This window comes from Nyctibius grandis, chromosome 11 (genome assembly GCF_013368605.1).
Source record: "Nyctibius grandis isolate bNycGra1 chromosome 11, bNycGra1.pri, whole genome shotgun sequence".
NCBI classification, from domain to species: domain Eukaryota; kingdom Metazoa; phylum Chordata; class Aves; order Nyctibiiformes; family Nyctibiidae; genus Nyctibius; species Nyctibius grandis.
In genome coordinates this window covers 5,042,907-5,059,698 of record NC_090668.1, presented here as the reverse complement: position 1 = coordinate 5,059,698, position 16,792 = coordinate 5,042,907, and the positions used below count along the sequence as shown (strand labels likewise).

Genomic DNA, 16,792 nt, shown 5'->3' with positions numbered 1-16,792 from the left:
ATCCTCTCCAGCTGCATTAGAAATGTTTTTAGGGCCTGGCCAAAACAAGCCATCTGAAAACTGTACTGGAAGAATTAATGCAGCGAAATACTCCGCTGAAGACGCAGCGTGATGCTTTCGGAGGAATGTTCGATGCTGTTACAGCTGCTTGATAGTAATGTGACTGAATTGGCACTACAGCTTGTACTAGTACTACTAGGGGAGTAGGAAAAAACCCTGGTGGATGCTGTCCTGGTGAAGGCTGCAGCTGGGAAGGGGGAAGGCAGCACGTTGCCAGCAGGTATGGTGTTAGCTGGTCTAGTCCCAACCCCTCACTGTGATTTGGGAACGTTGGTGCTCCTCAAATCGCCGTGGGGTGAAGGTGAGGGTCCCACCTCCAGCGGTGCCAGTGGCCTGTGTCTTGTGTGGGGTACCCAGCTGATGGTGGGGCCTTGCCTGGGCTTCGCTAGGTCACGGGCAGCCTAGTGGCACGGGATGTGGCCATGGGCGTGGAAAAGGAGGCCAGGAACGCTGTCAGGCTGTCTGGGATGGCCAGGGCTGCACGTGAGGGATAATGTGACAGGCTGGAGTCACTGCAGCGCCCTGCTGAAGAGCCGGGAGTGGTGTGTGTGAGGTGTACATCTGATGGCACAGTGGGAGGGTGTGGGGGCAGGGGGAGGAGGAGGAGACAGCTGCTGCTGCTCGGTAGCTGGCTTATAAATGCCCTCTGACTCAGATTTCGGGTAACACAGCTGAGCATCTTGTGGTTTCATCAGCCTCCAGATCCCTGCATTAAACTGGAATTCTCAGACTATGAACCTGCTGCGTTTCCTTAGGCTGTTGGCACAGGCTTAAACTGAGGCAAGAATCTGGTGTCTCCAGTTCACCGTAGGCTTGTGAACACCCTGCAGGGGAGGGGAGGGCTGGGAAAGAGGAGCAGGGGGAAACCAGGCGGGCAAAAGGTAAACAGGCCATGAAAAATTCCTGATGTGAAATGGGTCCTGCGCTCCGGCCAGCCCTCTTCTCCCTGTACCAGCGTGATGTGCCCGCTCGGGTCCAGCGCTGGACCTGGGATAATGGGCTTCTCTCTGGCTAGCGGTGGGGGGGGCTGAAGGTTATCCTTGTTACTCAGTGGTAAACAATGCAGAGTCAGTGAGGCACAGTGGCCAAGTTGAACCGAATAGATTATGCTAGCAGAATTGCGAAGCTTTGCATCGGGCTCTGAATTAGAGCCAGCAGCTGGAGGCTGTCCAGGACTAAAGTGTTTTTGGGTTTTGTGGGTGGAGGGAGGCGGGGACAGGAGAGCTTGGGTAGCACTAAAACTGTCTGCTCTGTCGCTGCTGCTGCTGTCGTTGCTGGGGGGATTGCTGCCTCGAGCCTGTCGTTTGCTGTATTGTGGAGTCCTGCTTTTGTGCTGCCTCCCTCGATTCACCGGACCTGCGCCTCTCTCCTCCTGCGTGCCGGCTTGTCTTTCTGGGGGAAATCTTCTCCTTTCTTCGTACCTTTATTTTGTAAGAGCCGATGCAGTTCTCTTGCATGGCTCCGTGACGTCACTGTCAGCACAGTAAGCATCAGCAGCCTGGTCACATGCTGACCCAGTCAGTAATGCAGACGGGATAGGAAGGTGGAGGGGCTGAGGGGAGTGGGAGGCTGGTTTCTGGACATATGGTAGCCCTCCCTTTTGAGGGGCAACTGCTAGTTGCAGAAGCTGTGGCTTCAGAGCAGCGCGAGACCTGGCTTGGGGCTTAACGCTTTGGAAAACTCCTCCTTTAAAAAGGAAAAAAAAAAAAGCAGCCCTGAACTCTCAAGCTTCTGTTTGTTCTCAATCTGAGCAGACTTCCAGGACTCTGAAGAAGCAGCGGCAAGCAGGATGCTTTTCCCCACGTCCACGCAAGAATCTCCCCGTGGCCTCCCAGACACCAACGATCTGTGCCTTGGCCTGCAGTCCCTCAACCTGACAGGGTGGGACAAACCCTGGAGCACCCAGGACCCTGACGCTGCAGCACAAACCAGCACACAGTCCGGTGAGTCTGCTGACACACGCAGCAACAGTTGTTGGATTCCTTTTCTTTTTTTGGCCGTTTTGACGCTAAGGCGGAGCGATTTGCTTGTGTAACGGGGTGCTGGCGGTTACTGGTGGGGGCTTCTCGACCTGTGATGCTTGTGTAATGTGGCGACTGAGTTGGGGAGGCTGTGGCTGGCTGTGCCACAGCCCCCTCTGCTCTGCTGTCAGTTCACTGCAGACAAGAAGTGCCCAGGCTTGTGTTTTGCTCGGTGCTGTAACGCTGATGGAGGAATAACCTCGCTGAGAGGAGAGGAGAAATCCTCTCCCTGCGTTCACAGGGAGTGGGTGGGGGGTGTGGTGTCAGGAGGCTGAACTTCGCTCCGGCAGCCTGAGAAAATCCCCGGTGGCAGGTAGCTCTGCAGGCAGGGGTGCTTGTGCTCGCAGAGGGGACGCCCCCCCTGCCTGACTGCGAAAGTCCGGGCGGCACCGCTCGCCCCTACGCTACGGCAGCGTCGCCTGCCCAGCTCTTCCTGCGGGGTGTGGTGGGTGCAAGCCGGCACCCGACTTACCAACTTCAGCCGGCAGCTCGCAGGCTGGGTGGAAGACTTGGGAGGGATCCTTCTCCACTCCCACGTTCAACTAGAAATAGCGGTCTGCTCTCGGCAGTGGGCTGGAGGAGATGCAGCGGAATGGCTCCTTGCTTTAACTCTTTTGGGCCGGCGCAAACCTACGTGATCGGCAGAGTGTGGGCTCGCAGCCACGCGCTGCTGGCTGGCTTGCCCTTCCCCCTCAATCCTCTCCAGTCTGCTTTGGTAGCTGGGATTGGATGGGGAGTTTTTGGGGTGCTGGGTGCTTCCCCCGGAGTGATGTAGGGTTAACTCTTCCAGAGGCATCAGCCTTCTCTGGGAAGTCGCAGGAGGAGAAAGGGGTGCTGTGTGCACAAACTTAATGCACCTCCTCGGCCTGGTGATGGAGCAGGGCAGGTAAAACAGAGGGAAGAGTTCATTTCCCAGCCTTTAAGGGCTGTAAAAATCAGTTTCACAAATGGTGGTGCATTCATTCAAGTATCAGTCCATGGAAAGATCTAGTGCTTTGGCAGAGTTTGTACAAGTTCAGCCTGGTTGCTACAGAAACTCATCCCTTTATAGCAGCACGCTGCTGCTTTGTTAAAAGGGTAGTGCATCGCTGCGCAGACTTGGGTGACACAGGAGGCCCCAGGCGTAAAGTTGGTGCTGACAGGAACGTAGATGGTTTCTGGGGTGGCCTGGGCGGTGTGATTCACCCACGCAGATGTTTGCAGGGGTGAGGGGGTGCTGTCGACCACCTCCGATGTGCAGGGGATGCAGCCCTTGGGATAGGGAGAGCTGCTGGGACACAGCCCTGAATGTTGCTGCATGGGTTGTGGAAAAAAAATCACTTGTGGGGTAGCAGAGTTTGAAAAAACAGCTTCATCAGCACAGCTCACTCGAGTTTTTACATCTAATTTCAGCAAGACTTCGTGTGCAGGCTTGTGGGTGGGCCCCAGCGCAGGCACTAGGGGTCTGCTCACAAGTTGGGCTGCGGTAGATTTATTGAGCCTTGCTCTGCTCCGGCACATGGTCCTGTGGGCTTCCCCTGATGACCCAGGGAATACCACACGCTCTGTCTGTCCTCCTTTTGTTGCCAGCTGAAACCTTGGAAGGAGGAGGGAGAAATTAAAGTTGTGAGCGTGCAGTGGGCTGGACAGGGGCCTTGGAGCTGTGCACAGAGCCCCGTAAGGTTGCTGGCAGACTATGGGGCACGGGACCTGTGTTATAGGATCTTTACATTAAAGAGTGCACTTAAAGCAGGCGACGTCCTCGCTGAACAGTTCTGCTGCTGACAGCCACGACACGCGGGGCTCGGTGCACAATGGCGCTGGAGGACTGTCGCACACCGAGGCGGCAGCTCTGTGCGGATGTCCCAGCCCCACCTGCTCTGCTGTAGCTGTCTCCAGTGCTCTCTTGGCCGGCTTCCTGCCAGGCTGTCTTGGCAGAGGCACCGCTGTCTCTGCAGCGCTCCGGCAGGCAGGCGAGCAGTGCTCGCACGAGCCTGTGGCAGGATTTGCGCCGCCCAGGTTGGGCAGTGGGGCCGAGTGGACCGTGGTGGGGGTTTACTGTCAAGGGTGGAGGGGCTTCTGGTTTCAGGAGAGAGATTCATTTGGAGATGATTTGAAGGTGCTCCGGTGACCTCCCTGCTCGCAGAGGCTGTATCTGGTGTCAGGTGCCCACGGTGACTGCAGTGCATCGTGCTGGAGCTCCTGCCTGCCGCAGAGGCCTGGGAAGAGCAGTAGGGAAGGATCTAACCCTGGGCGCTGCCCTGCACTCGGGTGATCTGCACCCAGTGGGTGTGACAACTTGTGTTGACAGCTGCTGGAAGATGGCACCCAATACTGTCTGGAGAGGCCTGTTTCTTTCTTCTCACTCCTGGTGTTCCCCTCGGTACGTGAGAGGGGGATGGCTGGGGTATAAAACCAGCCCAAATGCAGCCCTGCTGCTTCCACAGAGGAGCCTCTGGCCTGCAGAGGCTGTGCAGAGAGGGTCTAGGGCTGTATAGCTGGGGGTGGTGTGGTCCTGAGGCCACCTTCTCCCTCTCAGTCCCACCTTCCCTTCCTGGGTGTGCGGCAGCTGGGCCAGGAGTAGTCCTTGGCCTGGGCTGCCGTTCCTCTCCTGCTCCAGGAGCTGTGGGGATGGTGTGTGCTGGCTGGAGAAGGGAAAGGCTGAGCTCTGCGCACAGCTTCAGCCTGCCTACGCCTCCCACAGCTGCAGAGCCTCAGTGTTTGCTCCTCCGTGAGGGCCCTGGAGCAGCAACGTGGAGTTCCTTGGGAGGGGAGATCTTGTAGTTCAGGAGCATCTTCTGAAAGGCTGTGAAACGCTCCTGGGTGGCAGAGGAGTGCTTCTCCATCTGAAAGCTGGATGGATCTGAGGAGTCGGCAGATGCTGATGCTTCCAGGTGGCCTAGCCATGTTGTGACGGAAAGAGGGGGGACCTGGAAAGGATGCTGCTGTGTCTGGGTGCTCCTGATGCCCAGCGCTGAGGCCTAGGAGGCTGCAGCTGGCCTGGCCCCAAGGGCTGGGGTCTCTGGGTGTCCTGAGAGCAGGTGAGGCTGTGTCAGTGCTAGGCTGTCTCTAGGGGCCGGGGAGCTTGGCACTGCCCAGCAGAGCTGTTGTGCCGCTGGCGCCCAAGCGTTTGGAAGGTTCAAGTGGTGACTCAGCGGTGTGGACCCACGGGGAGGTGGCTGGAAGGGTGGAAATGCACAAAAAAAACCCAAACAAATCAGGCTAAAAATATTGCTGATGTGGTCCCCTGCAGTGCCTGTGCTTGGGTACAGAGCTGGGACCTCTTCTCCTGTCTGCGTGGTCCCTGCCAGCACGGAGCGCTCTCAGCCTGGGCAGGACCTTTGGCTGCAGACACTTCTGGTGTCACCTTGTGCTCAGGGTGGTGTCACGGCGTGGCCTGGTGCGGTGGCATCAGGTCCTTGTTGGGGCCAGAGAGCAGCGGGGCTGGTTTGTACACTCCGATCCTGCCTCCGAGGCCCTTCCCAAAGGGCTGCTGAACCCCTTGCCCCCACCCAGGGTTATCTGTAACGAGTTTTCCTTCTGGGTCCGGCACCGTAAGGCACCAAGGATGTGCACTTAGCCCTGGAGCGTGCCAGATGCGCTGCCGGTCCCCAAAGCTGGTGTCTGGAGAGAGCCTCTCCGGGAGGCAGCAGCTGCTGCAGGCTCGAGCTGCCTGCGTTTATTGGCTGTAGGATTGAACTGCTGTCTCATAGCAGGAAAAGCATCTCAGACCCACTCCTGCCACTAGATCTGCCAGGCTGGAAATACTTCAGCAAGTCCCAGAAACCTGCTCTGTGGCCTGGGGAGGGACTTCTGCAGGAAACTGGCCTTGAACACTACCAGTCCTGCCATCCCCAGCTGTATTTCTTGAGGCAGCATTTCCTCTTCTTTCAAGTAGCCTCATAGTAGGCAGATGTTTGTGTTAAGACCTCTGAGTTTATCGCTCTGCAGAGGCAAGGAGGGGTTAAGAGGCAGCGAGATGGGACTGCCCTTGATGGTATCCTTTACTTTTGCTGCCCTATTCCTCAAGGAGCACAAGCAAATGGGGTCTTGATCCAATTTTTGCCTAGAGAACGGGTGACAGCAGGACACGAGCAGGGCTGTGTGTGCATTTTGGGTCTCTCTGGCTGGTTTTTAGCCTGTGTGCCAGCTGCTTGGTCTGGCTGGTCTGGCCTACATAGGGAGGCTGAGCCTAACCCGATGTGGGACAGGCAGACTTGCCCACTGGGAAATTATCCTAAAACCAGTCTGTTAACACTGAGTTTGCGATGCTGACCTGCAAGGACGTTTTCAGGAGGCTCGGCTCTCTTTCCAGGGAGGATGTCTGCCTCTCGGTGAGCCCAGCCTGAGAGGTGAGCGCTTCCTGATGGTGTCAGGTGGACCATGTTGCTGTGCCTGCCTCTCTGCTTGGTGTCTGACCCTAAAGCTGCTGGTGCAGCGACAGATTCGAGCTTTTCCTTAGATCTGCTCTCGAGGCTGCAGCTCCAGCCTTCTCCAGGGTGGCTGCTGCTGTCTCATTCTCTACCCTGCAGGCTTACAGCTTCGGTCGCTCCGGTGCTGGGGAGAAGGCCTGTGGTAGGGAAACATTGCTGGATCTTTCCAGCCCTCGGTTCTCCTGCTTCCCAGTGCACAGCAGCTTCTTCCTGCAGTGAGTTGGAACCATGCTGATTATCTGTAGTTGCTTAAAATCTGCTAGGCTAGGACTGCAGGCAGTCTGCTCTGTGTTGCCTGGCAGATAGCTGAGGTTTCTGTGATGAGTACGAATGGCTCTGAAGTCTTCAAGGCAAAACCCTGTCTCTGAAGGATGAAAGAAAAGACCTGTTGCACGGAAGGAAGCACGGTTGTCATGGACGCCTCGCCTTTCTTCTCGGTAACAGCAGGAGGGACTCCTAAGCTGCCTCCCCCAGGATGGGCTGTTGTCAGACTGTCCTCAGATGTGCTGTGTATGTGGTGGCAGCACCTGAGAACCCCCCAAGTGACAGTTGCTCATCAGTCTGGGGGTGGTTATTGCTAGTAAGTACAACATAGCAAGCGCTGACCTTCCTCGAGCTGTTGGTTTGAGCATTGAGCTGCAGAGCTTGAGGAAGACCCTAGAGGGGCAGAGGATTTGAGCAAGGGAGGTCCACCAGATATCTGGGTGTTTAGTTTGCTGCTGCATGGTGCCAAGTGCCTGCTCCATAGCACTCTGCCTCGTGCCTCTCAGTGTGTCCAGATCTCTCCCTGCTCTCTAACCTGCTGTGTTTTGGACAAGTAGTTTCAGAAGACCATCGCTGCCTGGGTGTGCTCTGTAGCTGCATCAGCTCACACAGCAGCATAACCCTGTGTATTCCTTCTTGGCTGCATGGAAATCCTTCTCCTCGTGCTAGAGGAAGGTTTCAGAGGCTCATTCTGCTGATGGTATGGCTGTGCTGGAGCAAGGAGGTGAGACCACCTCTTGCTGACCTGAGAGCTGCACCTGATTCAGGCAATGGGTAACCAAAGACTTGGTGGTGGTGAGGATCCTGAATCCTCACGTTCCCAGTGTTCTTTGTTGCTTTGAAATGAAGACAGGCTTTCCCAACAGCTGTGTGTTAAGCCCTGGTCCTCCTGGAGCAGCCTGCACACTGCTCAGGGCCTCGTTGTGGAGGCACGAACATGGTGGTGGTGGGGCTGTCTGTGGAGGTTAATTACAACAACGCTGTAAGGGGCAAAAGCTGGGAGCTGGCTTGACTCACACAGTCTCCTGCATGGTGGTTGTACTTCAGGAGTACCTGAGATGGCCTTACTAAAAGCTTGCCCCGTGCCACCTTAGCTTCTGTAGGGCTTTTCTGAGGATGCACTTGGTGGGGATGCTTAATGGGCGCTTGTTTCTTGAGCGTGTTTCAGTAAGGGCTGATTTCTCAACTGGTGGCCAGAGCCAGCTGTGCTGTGGAGTAGAAAGCAAGGAGCACTTAATAGCTGCAGACTGCTCGTGGGGCAGCAGTATTTGATCCTTAACAGAATAAAATATGTATCAAGTAAGTAAAACAAGTATCAAAACTCTGAGTTTGCAATTGGTTTCTAATGGAAGTTGCTTTTAATCCCCCTCTTAAAGCTTCCATTTGAGCAGCTTCTCCTAAACAGATATATTTTTATTTGTGCTGATGCTGTAAAATAGAAGATGCAAATAGATGAGTAACTGGAACAGGAACCTCACCAGCATCTCTGCTTGCATCCAGCTAGCACTGAAGTGGGTCAGGGCAGCCTCCAGTCTTGTGCTGGAGATGGCTTGCAGGAGCAGCACGTGCTCCCCAAACCCCTCCCCTTGACTTCTGTCAGGGAAGGATGTTTTATTGTGGCCTCTGGAGCAACCCTGAGGGGCTGTTGCTGCTGCCTGCGTGCTCTCTGGAGGTAACCGTGGTGGACGAGTGGGGGTGCAAGGAAGGCACAGACTTCTTAAGCATTTGATCCTGCTCAAAGCTCTTGGAGGTGTGATGACAAAAATGCTCCAGCACTGGTGGATCTCCACCTTTCGTAGACACGCTCACTGGTGCTCCACTGCCTGGCGGTGCTGGTGTGTATGAATACAGCAGGCTCGTGGAGCTTGTCTGGAAGCTGTTTGATTCAAGTCAAGTCAAGCTTTTTGATTCAAATCAAGCTTTTTGATTCTCCTGGGCAACCAGCGATAGGACAAGAGGACACAGCCTCAAGCTTCGCCAGGGGAGGTTCAGGTTGGACATTAGGAAGCATTTCTTCTCAGCAAGGGTCATTAGCCATTGGAAGGGGCTGCCCAGGGAGGTGGTGGAGTCCCCATCTCTGGAGGGGTTTAAGAAAAGACTGGACATGGCACTTAGTGCCCTGGTCTAGTTGCCATGGTGTTGTCAGGGCAATAGTTGGACTCGATGATCCCAGAGGGCTCTTCCAACCTGGTTGATTCTGTGAAGTTGTAGGCTGGAGCACCTGTCTCAGCTAGCTCCTGAAGTGAGCCTTGACAAGCATGTTCCCCTCTGAGGAGAGCATCGGAGCTGCTCTTTGGCTCTGATCTGCCCCAGGCAATTAGTAGCTTAGTCCTCCTTTCCTGTTGCAGTTGATACTGGAGGTAGCGGCAGGGTGGTTTAGGTGTGTGCAAGCTCTGGCCTGGGGTAGGATTCGTCCCCAAAACTGTGCCAGTCAAGTGAGAGATGGGGTGGGGAGGTTTTCCTCCAACCCATGCACTACTAGATGTCTAAGCAGCGGATGGGATGCTTGCTGGCTGGGCAGAGCAGACATGAAAGGCTTTGTCTGCCACATCTGCATCTGTGGTGATATGGTAGCTCTCTGGAAGAGGCCCTGAATGCGTTCTTGGCTTGGTGCCTTCATCACAAACTCCGCAGCGTGTGCAGGTCTGCGTGCTTCCACTTGGAGCTGGGTGGGGGAACTGCCTGGGTTTCCGCATGGCTGTTGGAGCTGCTCTCCCAGCGCGCTGGAGCTGCCTGTAGCAGAAGGTAGGAGTGATGCCCACTGCTCCCTTTCCCCAGCTGTGGTGGGACAGGCCTGGAGTTCAGCATCTGCTCCTGCCTTAGACTTGAGTTTGTCCCTGCTGCTGCGTTGTGCTTGGGCACGGCTTTCTGCTCTGATAGCCAGGCTGTGTAGTGTGGTGCTGCGGGGTGACCTGTCACTGTGGTGACACTAGGGGCAAGGCCAGCGAGCCCGCAGAGTGTTTGGCCTGCTTGTGCAGCTGAAATCCCTCTGACTCCTTGTGCAGTGACTGCATGTGGGATTGCTGTAAGAGGACCTCTGCGGTGCTCTTTACAGGCTGTCTTTTGGGGTGGTAGGGTAATTCAAGTTGGAAGGGACCTCTTGAAGTTATCTAGTCCAACCTCCTGCTCAGAGCAGGATAGGAAAGCTGCTGGAGGGTGGCAGAAGTAGCATAGCCCAAGGGGGCTGGAGAAACTAATTCACAGGCTGCCTCAGTGTTCCCACTCATCTAATGGGCACCTCCACTGAGCTGACTCTGGAACAATCTACTTCCAAAAGCTGCTGTGGTCCTTGAGCTGCCACCACACAGCAGCTGCCCTGTGCCCCTGGGGGGCTGAATTAGCGGCCTCCCAGGGGGTGTGGGCCAAGGGCAGGGGCACTGAGCGGGGCGTCCCCAGCCAGTGCCGCATCTTCTGTCTCAGCACCGTGGCTCGCTCTGGTGGCTCTGGGCTCGCCCGCCTGGTGCTTTGTCCCTTAGGCGCTGGCAAAACAGCTGAATCACAGGTGATGTCTGTGCTGCTGCCAGCTCAGAGGCTGCTCTGACACAGCAGCAGCTGCCATCCCTGTGAGATGGCCGTGGAGAAATGCCCAGCTTCCCTCCTTGCCCCTCTGGCTTGTTTTCTCTCCAGGGGCGCAGAGGGGAAGGGGAAGCAAACCTCATTCTGTACCCGAGGCGTGCAGACATCTGGAAGGTAACTGGGAACCCACAGGCATCACTGGTGGTACTGGGTGTGCCAATCTAGTGGTGAAATCTGTAGCTTTACGCCAGCTGAATGCCTTAGTGAGGCTTGTGTGCCATTTTTCAGATAAGATTGCATTTGGGCCTAAAGCTTGTGCTTTTTTTTAGTTGTTTTTCCCTTACTGCAGCCTGCTGCCTTGCCCAAGGGGGTATGGCCAACACCCCCCCCTAAAGAACATCCCTTCTCCTCAGGGTGGTATCCCGATGGATTCGACACCCCACAGACTGCGAGGTGGGAATGACTCAGCCTCATCCTCGTTAGCACGTAAAGTAACACAGTTTTTTGCACCCTGGATGTTGCAGCAGCTAATTGAGAGGAGTTTGGTACTTAAATATAGAAGTGTTTGTTCTTGAGGCTTGCAAAGCTGAAGCTTGTTGTGCAGAATTTGACCTGAATGTGTTGGCTTTTAAATCTCTCTGGGACTGATACATGTTAAACCCTGCTGTATTTCAATGTTCTGATCTTTTTAAAGACAAACACAGTTGTGGCAGTCTGCTTAGTGAACACAATTACCTGCGCATTTCGAGTCCTGAAGAGCGTTTTAGCTGTCCTTGCTGATTTTATATTTACCTTGGGCATCTGTTTTCCCTTCTCAGAAAGTGGTAGTAAATTCCCTGCCTCGAGAAGCAGCGAGGCTCGTTGTCAGCCAGGTCCCCCTCCCTCAGAGCAGGAGGAGGACCTGTGCTTTCAAACATTAATGCAATAAGCTTCTCCGTGTTCCTAGTTCTGCTGCTGTTTCCATTTTTCAGGGCATGCCGGGGAAGTGACTTACCATGTCAGTGCCAGAACCAAGAATAGACCTCAGGTGTCCTGACTCTAATTCTGTGGTTCAGCTGTGGGATCGTGCTGCCTTTTTTTATTCCCCTGCCCCCTTCTTAGGAAACCAGAAATAGCTGCCTGAATATCCTCAGTTCTTTGCCCCAAATGAAGAGTCCGTCAGGGCAGAGGTTCCTCTTTTGTAGTTCAGAAACAGAAAGGGTGCTGTAGTTCCTATTTAGGTGGTGGCTCCTGCTGGTTTGATCACATCTGCAGTTCTGGGAGCTGCTTTTCTTAAACACTGGCAGTTGTTTCAAGATGATCGAGACTCCTGTTGTGATGTACAGCTCTGGAGTGTGTGTGTGTCTCTGTCTTCAGGTGACTTGTCTCAAACAGCAGTGACTTTTTGCCATTGGAGTGATGGGAGATTCTTCAAACCAGGAGGATTTGAGCTGGACAAGACCTCTGGAGGTACCCAGAGTGCTGCTTAGATGACCACTGAGCGCCTAAGGATGGAGATCCCTCCACCTCCCTGGGCCCTGTCCCAGGGCTGCTCTACTTAAGAGGAAGAAATTTTTGTGCTGCTTCTCTTGCTGCAGCTTTTCCCTGTTTCTTTGGGCACCTGTAAGGGCCTGGCTTCCCTGTAGCTTCTTGTTAAGGTGTGACTAGAGGAGAGAATCCAACATCTGCCTTCCCTGCACAAAGCAAAACCTGTTCCCATAGTGTGCTGCAGCCCCACAACTCATCCCAGCTTCTGCTGGGCTTGGGTTCAGCTGGTGTCCCCACGCTGGGGCTGCAGGTGTGCTGGCTTCTCGCAGGCAGCGTGAGGTCCCGTGGCTGCAGGCCTGAAGTGCTAAAACTTCACTTAAGATTAGTCTGGAGTATTGATCCCCCCTTCCCCTGCGGTGAGCGGGTCGTGTTTTAAGCAGCTTGGTGCTCGTGTGTGATGGAGGGGGAAAATTGACTGTGGCAGCCTGTCTGCCTGTGTCACTGCTGTAACTACAGAGATGTTAAGTGTAGCTGGAGGAGGTGGTTAAGGTGCTCCTTTGCCTTTCAGACATGCAAATGTTTCTCTTGTCATGGAGTTGCTTAGTGTCTGGAGGAGGTGCTGCTTTTTGGCTGACTAAAACATTCAGCCTGCTCCCACCCCACCGGGGCAGAGTCTGGCTGGGCGGTAAAAACTGCAGACGAGCTGTTTTTCTGGAACTGCAGCAGGCTATTGTTCAGGACATCAGCCTCTCTTTTTTTTTTTTCTTTACAAGCTTATTTGACAAATGACAAAAGAAACTGCACTGTGTTCAGTCTCCAGGGCCTGGGTCACGCTGCTTCCCTCCTCCGCCACCCTGCCCCAAATGTGTGTACGGCTCTGCAGCCTCTGGGCATGGCAGGTGTCCCTGAGTGGAAGCAGAAGTGTGGTGACACTGAAACCCATCTCTTCTGCCCTGCTTCTCTTGGTAAGAGCTTCCCTATTACAGAATCACAGAATCAACCAGGTTGGAAGAGCCCTCTGGGATCATCGAGTCCAACCATTGCCCTGACACCACCATGTCAACTAGACCATGGCACTAAATGCCATGTCCAGGCTTTTCTTAGACACATCCAGAGATGGTGACTCCACCACCTCCCTGGGCAGCCCCTTCCAATGGCTAATGACCCTTGCTGAGAAGAAATGCTTCCTAATGTCCAACCTGAACCTCCCCTGGCGAAGCTTGAGGCTGTGTCCTCTTGTCCTGTCGCTAGTTGCCTGGGAGAAGAGGCAGACTCCCACTTCACTACAACCTCCCTTCAGGTAGTTGTAGACTGCAATAAGGTCACCTCTGAGCCTCCTCTTCTCCAGGCTAAACACCCCCAGTTCCCTCAGCCGTTCCTTGTAGGTCAGACCCTCCAGAGCCTTCACCAGCTTGGTCGCTCTCCTGTGGACTCGCTCCAACACCTCAACATTGATCTCTTTGCTCCTGCCTCTGCAAGAAGATGAGGGCAGAAGGGTGAACTTTCAGCTTAAGTAGTAGTTGGTGGAGGGAGGGCAAGTCTTGACAGTCTGCCATCCCTCCTGTGCTGAGTAATCTCCCAGCAGACAAACTTCTGGTATCTCCTCTCAAGAGATTGAAATATCTAACCTGGCTGGTGGTGCCAGGCAGCAGAAGTGACCTAGGGCCTAGGGCACTTTGTGTGACAGTTAGGGCCGTTGCTAGGGCTAGGGCTAGTCACCAGTAGGGTCACGGTTCGGGTTCATCACGGTTAGGGCCTAGGGCACTCCAGGTGACCGTTAGTGCCGTTGCTAGCTTTAAGGCTAGGCCTAGTCACAAGTAGGGTCAGGGTTCGGGTTGTCCCGATTAGGGCCTAGGGCCCTCCGGGTGACGGTTAGGGCCGTTGCTATAGTTAGGGCTAGGACTAGTCACCAGGAGGGTCAGGGTTCGGGTTCGTCAGGTTAGGGCCTGACGGGCCTGAAGGGCTTGGCATCGTAGACCTGCTCATGCAAGTCCTGGTCCCTTCTAAATAGCTTTTCTCCAGCCCTGTGATGAGCTTTCAAAGGCTGAAATACACCTTCAGAGCATGACTTCAAAAAGTGGGTGCACGTGCTCATCTAATGCGGTGTGGAGCTGCCTGTGCATTAAGCATGCGGGTGCCAGACGTCGCTGGTAAGAATCTGGGGCCCGACGTGTTGTTCTGCTTAACAGGAGTTTGTTGTGCGTGTGTACGTGGTTACGTGTGCCTGCAGGCTTGTGAGGAGGCTCAGCACGTGTGTCGCCTCATGGTAAATGCTGTTTTCTTCCACTAACATTCTTAGTGGGGGAAAATCTTGAGCAGAAGGACCTGGACAGCTGTAAGGTGAGAGGTTTTTTTGCTCTGGACAAGACTCAGTTTCCAGATACCTTGACTAAAACCGACGCACCGAGGAGCGAAGAGCATCGGTGCTTGTTCTGGGTGGTCTCCTGCAGGCCCAAGCTGAAGCAGAAGTACTTGTTCAGAGGACAGGTTAGTGGTGGCAGAGCTTTTTGTCAACTCTAGCTGTTAGGAACAAATTTATTGGATGCTCCGTGTGTCGTGCTCTTATCTTAAGGTCTTACTCAAGGCATTAAAGCGTCGTTTGTCATCAGCGTAGTGGTAAGGTGGTTTATTTACCCAGAGCCCTTCCCTGAGCTGCCAGCATTGGTGAGCCTGGCTCCTCAGGGCTCATCTTTCCATCCAGCTCTTATAAAATGGGCTTGGTTAAAGCTGCCAGGAAGGTCTAATTCTTAAATGGCTGTAAAATAATAGTATGCAAGGAGGAAAGTTGTATGCTTCAAGGTCGTGAGCGGGTGCTGAAAAATCTTAAATTGCAAGTCTGACTGGCACATGGAAGAGTAAAAGCTGTTCCGTGGCTGGTTGGGTTGGGCATGTTGCTGTCGGGGTGCCTTCCCCAAGGTGCATGCTGTGAATTTCAGCTTGTGCTGATGGAGTGATCTGCTTGTGATGGGGTAAATTCACGTTAAATGTGGTACTCAGTGGTTGGTAAGCAGATTTAAAAGATGATTCGGTGTCTATGGGACAGAGCTGGCCTGAAGAGTTGAAACAAGCCATGCTGTAGAACAGCTACTTGGTGTAGCTGTGTACTTCTGTGAAGGGTCTGGCTTGGGTGCGGTGGGTCCAGGATGCTCGTGCGTGCTCCCCTCGGTGTCTGTAGGGGCTCCAGGGTGATACATCCGCTGAATTCCTGCATTTGCAGCAGCATTGTCCTGGTAGCATTTACTAGGGAAAGCTCGACTAAGGAGGAGGAGCGGCTCATAGAAACGTTCGTTCTCCAGAGAGCGACCTGAGCACCCGCGAGCTGGCAGAGCGCCACGCTGGTATCGAGACCGAGCTCTTAAATCTGCCAGCGTTTGGCTGACGTGCTCGAAGATGGAGCACGCTGGCTCCAAATCCAGTCATTAGAGCTGCAGCAGCGAGTCAAAAGTCAGAGCTGAGTTTCTATTAAAAGCTGCCTCTTTTTCTTTTTTTTTGCTGTCCCCTGCAAAGGAGCGTTGGCACGTGCCTCTCTTGCAGCTCTGAGCGGAGGCATGAAAAGTTCCAGAAGCTCTCGGCAAACTGCTGTGCTCTGGACACCAGGGCCACCACATGTGAGCGGCTCAGTGGGAATCGCCTTGACCCTTCAGTTAAAATGTGAAAAATACTTAGTTGTGTGCACTTAGGGTGTGTTTTTCCTTGGTCTGAGTAGTTACCTGATGTTTGCTGCTTCACGTCGGGATCCTGACGCCAGAAATTGCTGGTGCATCTTGTGTGTGCATGGAAGATGGGTTTTTTCCTCTTCTGCAAGCTTGGGAGGGGACACAAGGCCAATTTCCCTGGAAGAACTGTGGTTTTACTGAGTGGCCCCAATGACTTGAGGGCTTTTGTGTTAGGTGGGCAGCCTTTTTATCAGGGTATTGTGCCCCATCACCCAGGAAGGGGGTTCAGTGGGTTGGAGCAGGCTGCCTTTGGGTTGGAGGGGTGAGAAATAAGATCTGGTCTGCAAAAGTTGGCTTCAGGGGACACAACCTGATGGCTAAGGCAAGTGTGAAGGAGGAAACACTGAGCCTGGCTCCTGGCTTTGCCTCCTGAAGTTCCTGTGGGTGGATGTAGGTGCCGAGCAAGGCCAAGCTGGCCCCACTGGGATGATGTGGGGTCTCCCCCAAAGCTCGGTGTAGCCTGCGGAGCTGGTAACCGAGCGCTGCCGGTGCAGACCTGTCAAAGCTTCTGGAGTGGATAAAACCCATCTGCATTGACAGCAGGATGTCAGCACTTCCAGGACAGGAGGTTAGGAGGGGGTCAGTTGTAGCCAGCAGGATTTTGTTTGGTGCTAGCTGCTGAAACTCCGATGCCCAGACAGTAGGTCCCTTTAAAGGCCAGTAATCCTGCTACCTGAATGCACTCATACTGGCTTTACTGGTTTTCTAGCTCTGGTGACAGCTAAGCAGTGCTGGCAGCAAATGTGTAAGCAGCAGCTGTGGCAGAGATGGGGGTGAAACAAGTGGGGCAGAGCAGTCGGACCCTGGAACCCCTTTGGGGGCTCCCGATGAGCCCCCAAACCCTTGCTGATGCATCCCAAACGCAGCTCTGGATCCCTGGTGCACAGGGCTGCTGGCTGCCCGGTGTCACAAACCCCCGATGGCTGAGGAGGAGGAGGGCCTCAGTGCTGGAGCATTTGTTGGCGGTGAGGCTTGGGCCGTGGGATCAGCTGCTTTGCTTTGACTCTTGTACTGTTTAGTGACTAATCAGATTTTTGAGCCTGTTTAACAAATTCAGCTCTCTCCCTCCAACAATGCACTGCCTGTATTTTTAAACACATCACGTGGCTTCGGAGAAGTCGGCGAACCAGCGTAGCGCGGCTCGCCGGGGCTGGGAGATGCTCTGCCCTGCTCTGTGCCGTGCCCAGGAGGGAGCAGCCCTCCTCCCTGCCTCTGTCTGCGGCAGCTTAGCGGGGCGGCTGCTGCTCCTCGAGCTCTGCCCAGGGTAAGTACCGCTGGGCCAGCGAGGTGGTTTTTTTTTTCCTGTGGCTCGGGGTTGGGTAGAAGCTGTCGGGGA

The 16,792-nt window shown here is 54.4% G+C and overlaps 1 protein-coding gene across 5 annotated transcripts in view; it reads left to right on the top strand.

The window, feature by feature from the left end:
• The window catches only part of CPEB1 (cytoplasmic polyadenylation element binding protein 1), a 39,840-nt gene that overhangs the window by 13,386 nt on the left and 9,662 nt on the right, over window positions 1-16,792 (top strand). For 2 of the 5 annotated variants that reach the window (XM_068410382.1, XM_068410383.1), the window contains exon 3: window positions 1,815-2,003. In XM_068410382.1, coding sequence (XP_068266483.1) covers window positions 1,815-2,003 — 189 coding nt within the window. Of the gene's footprint in view, window positions 1-1,811; window positions 2,004-10,177; window positions 10,195-16,792 lie in introns of those variants that run through there. The other 3 variants (XM_068410384.1, XM_068410386.1, XM_068410385.1) reach the window with 3 other exon arrangements.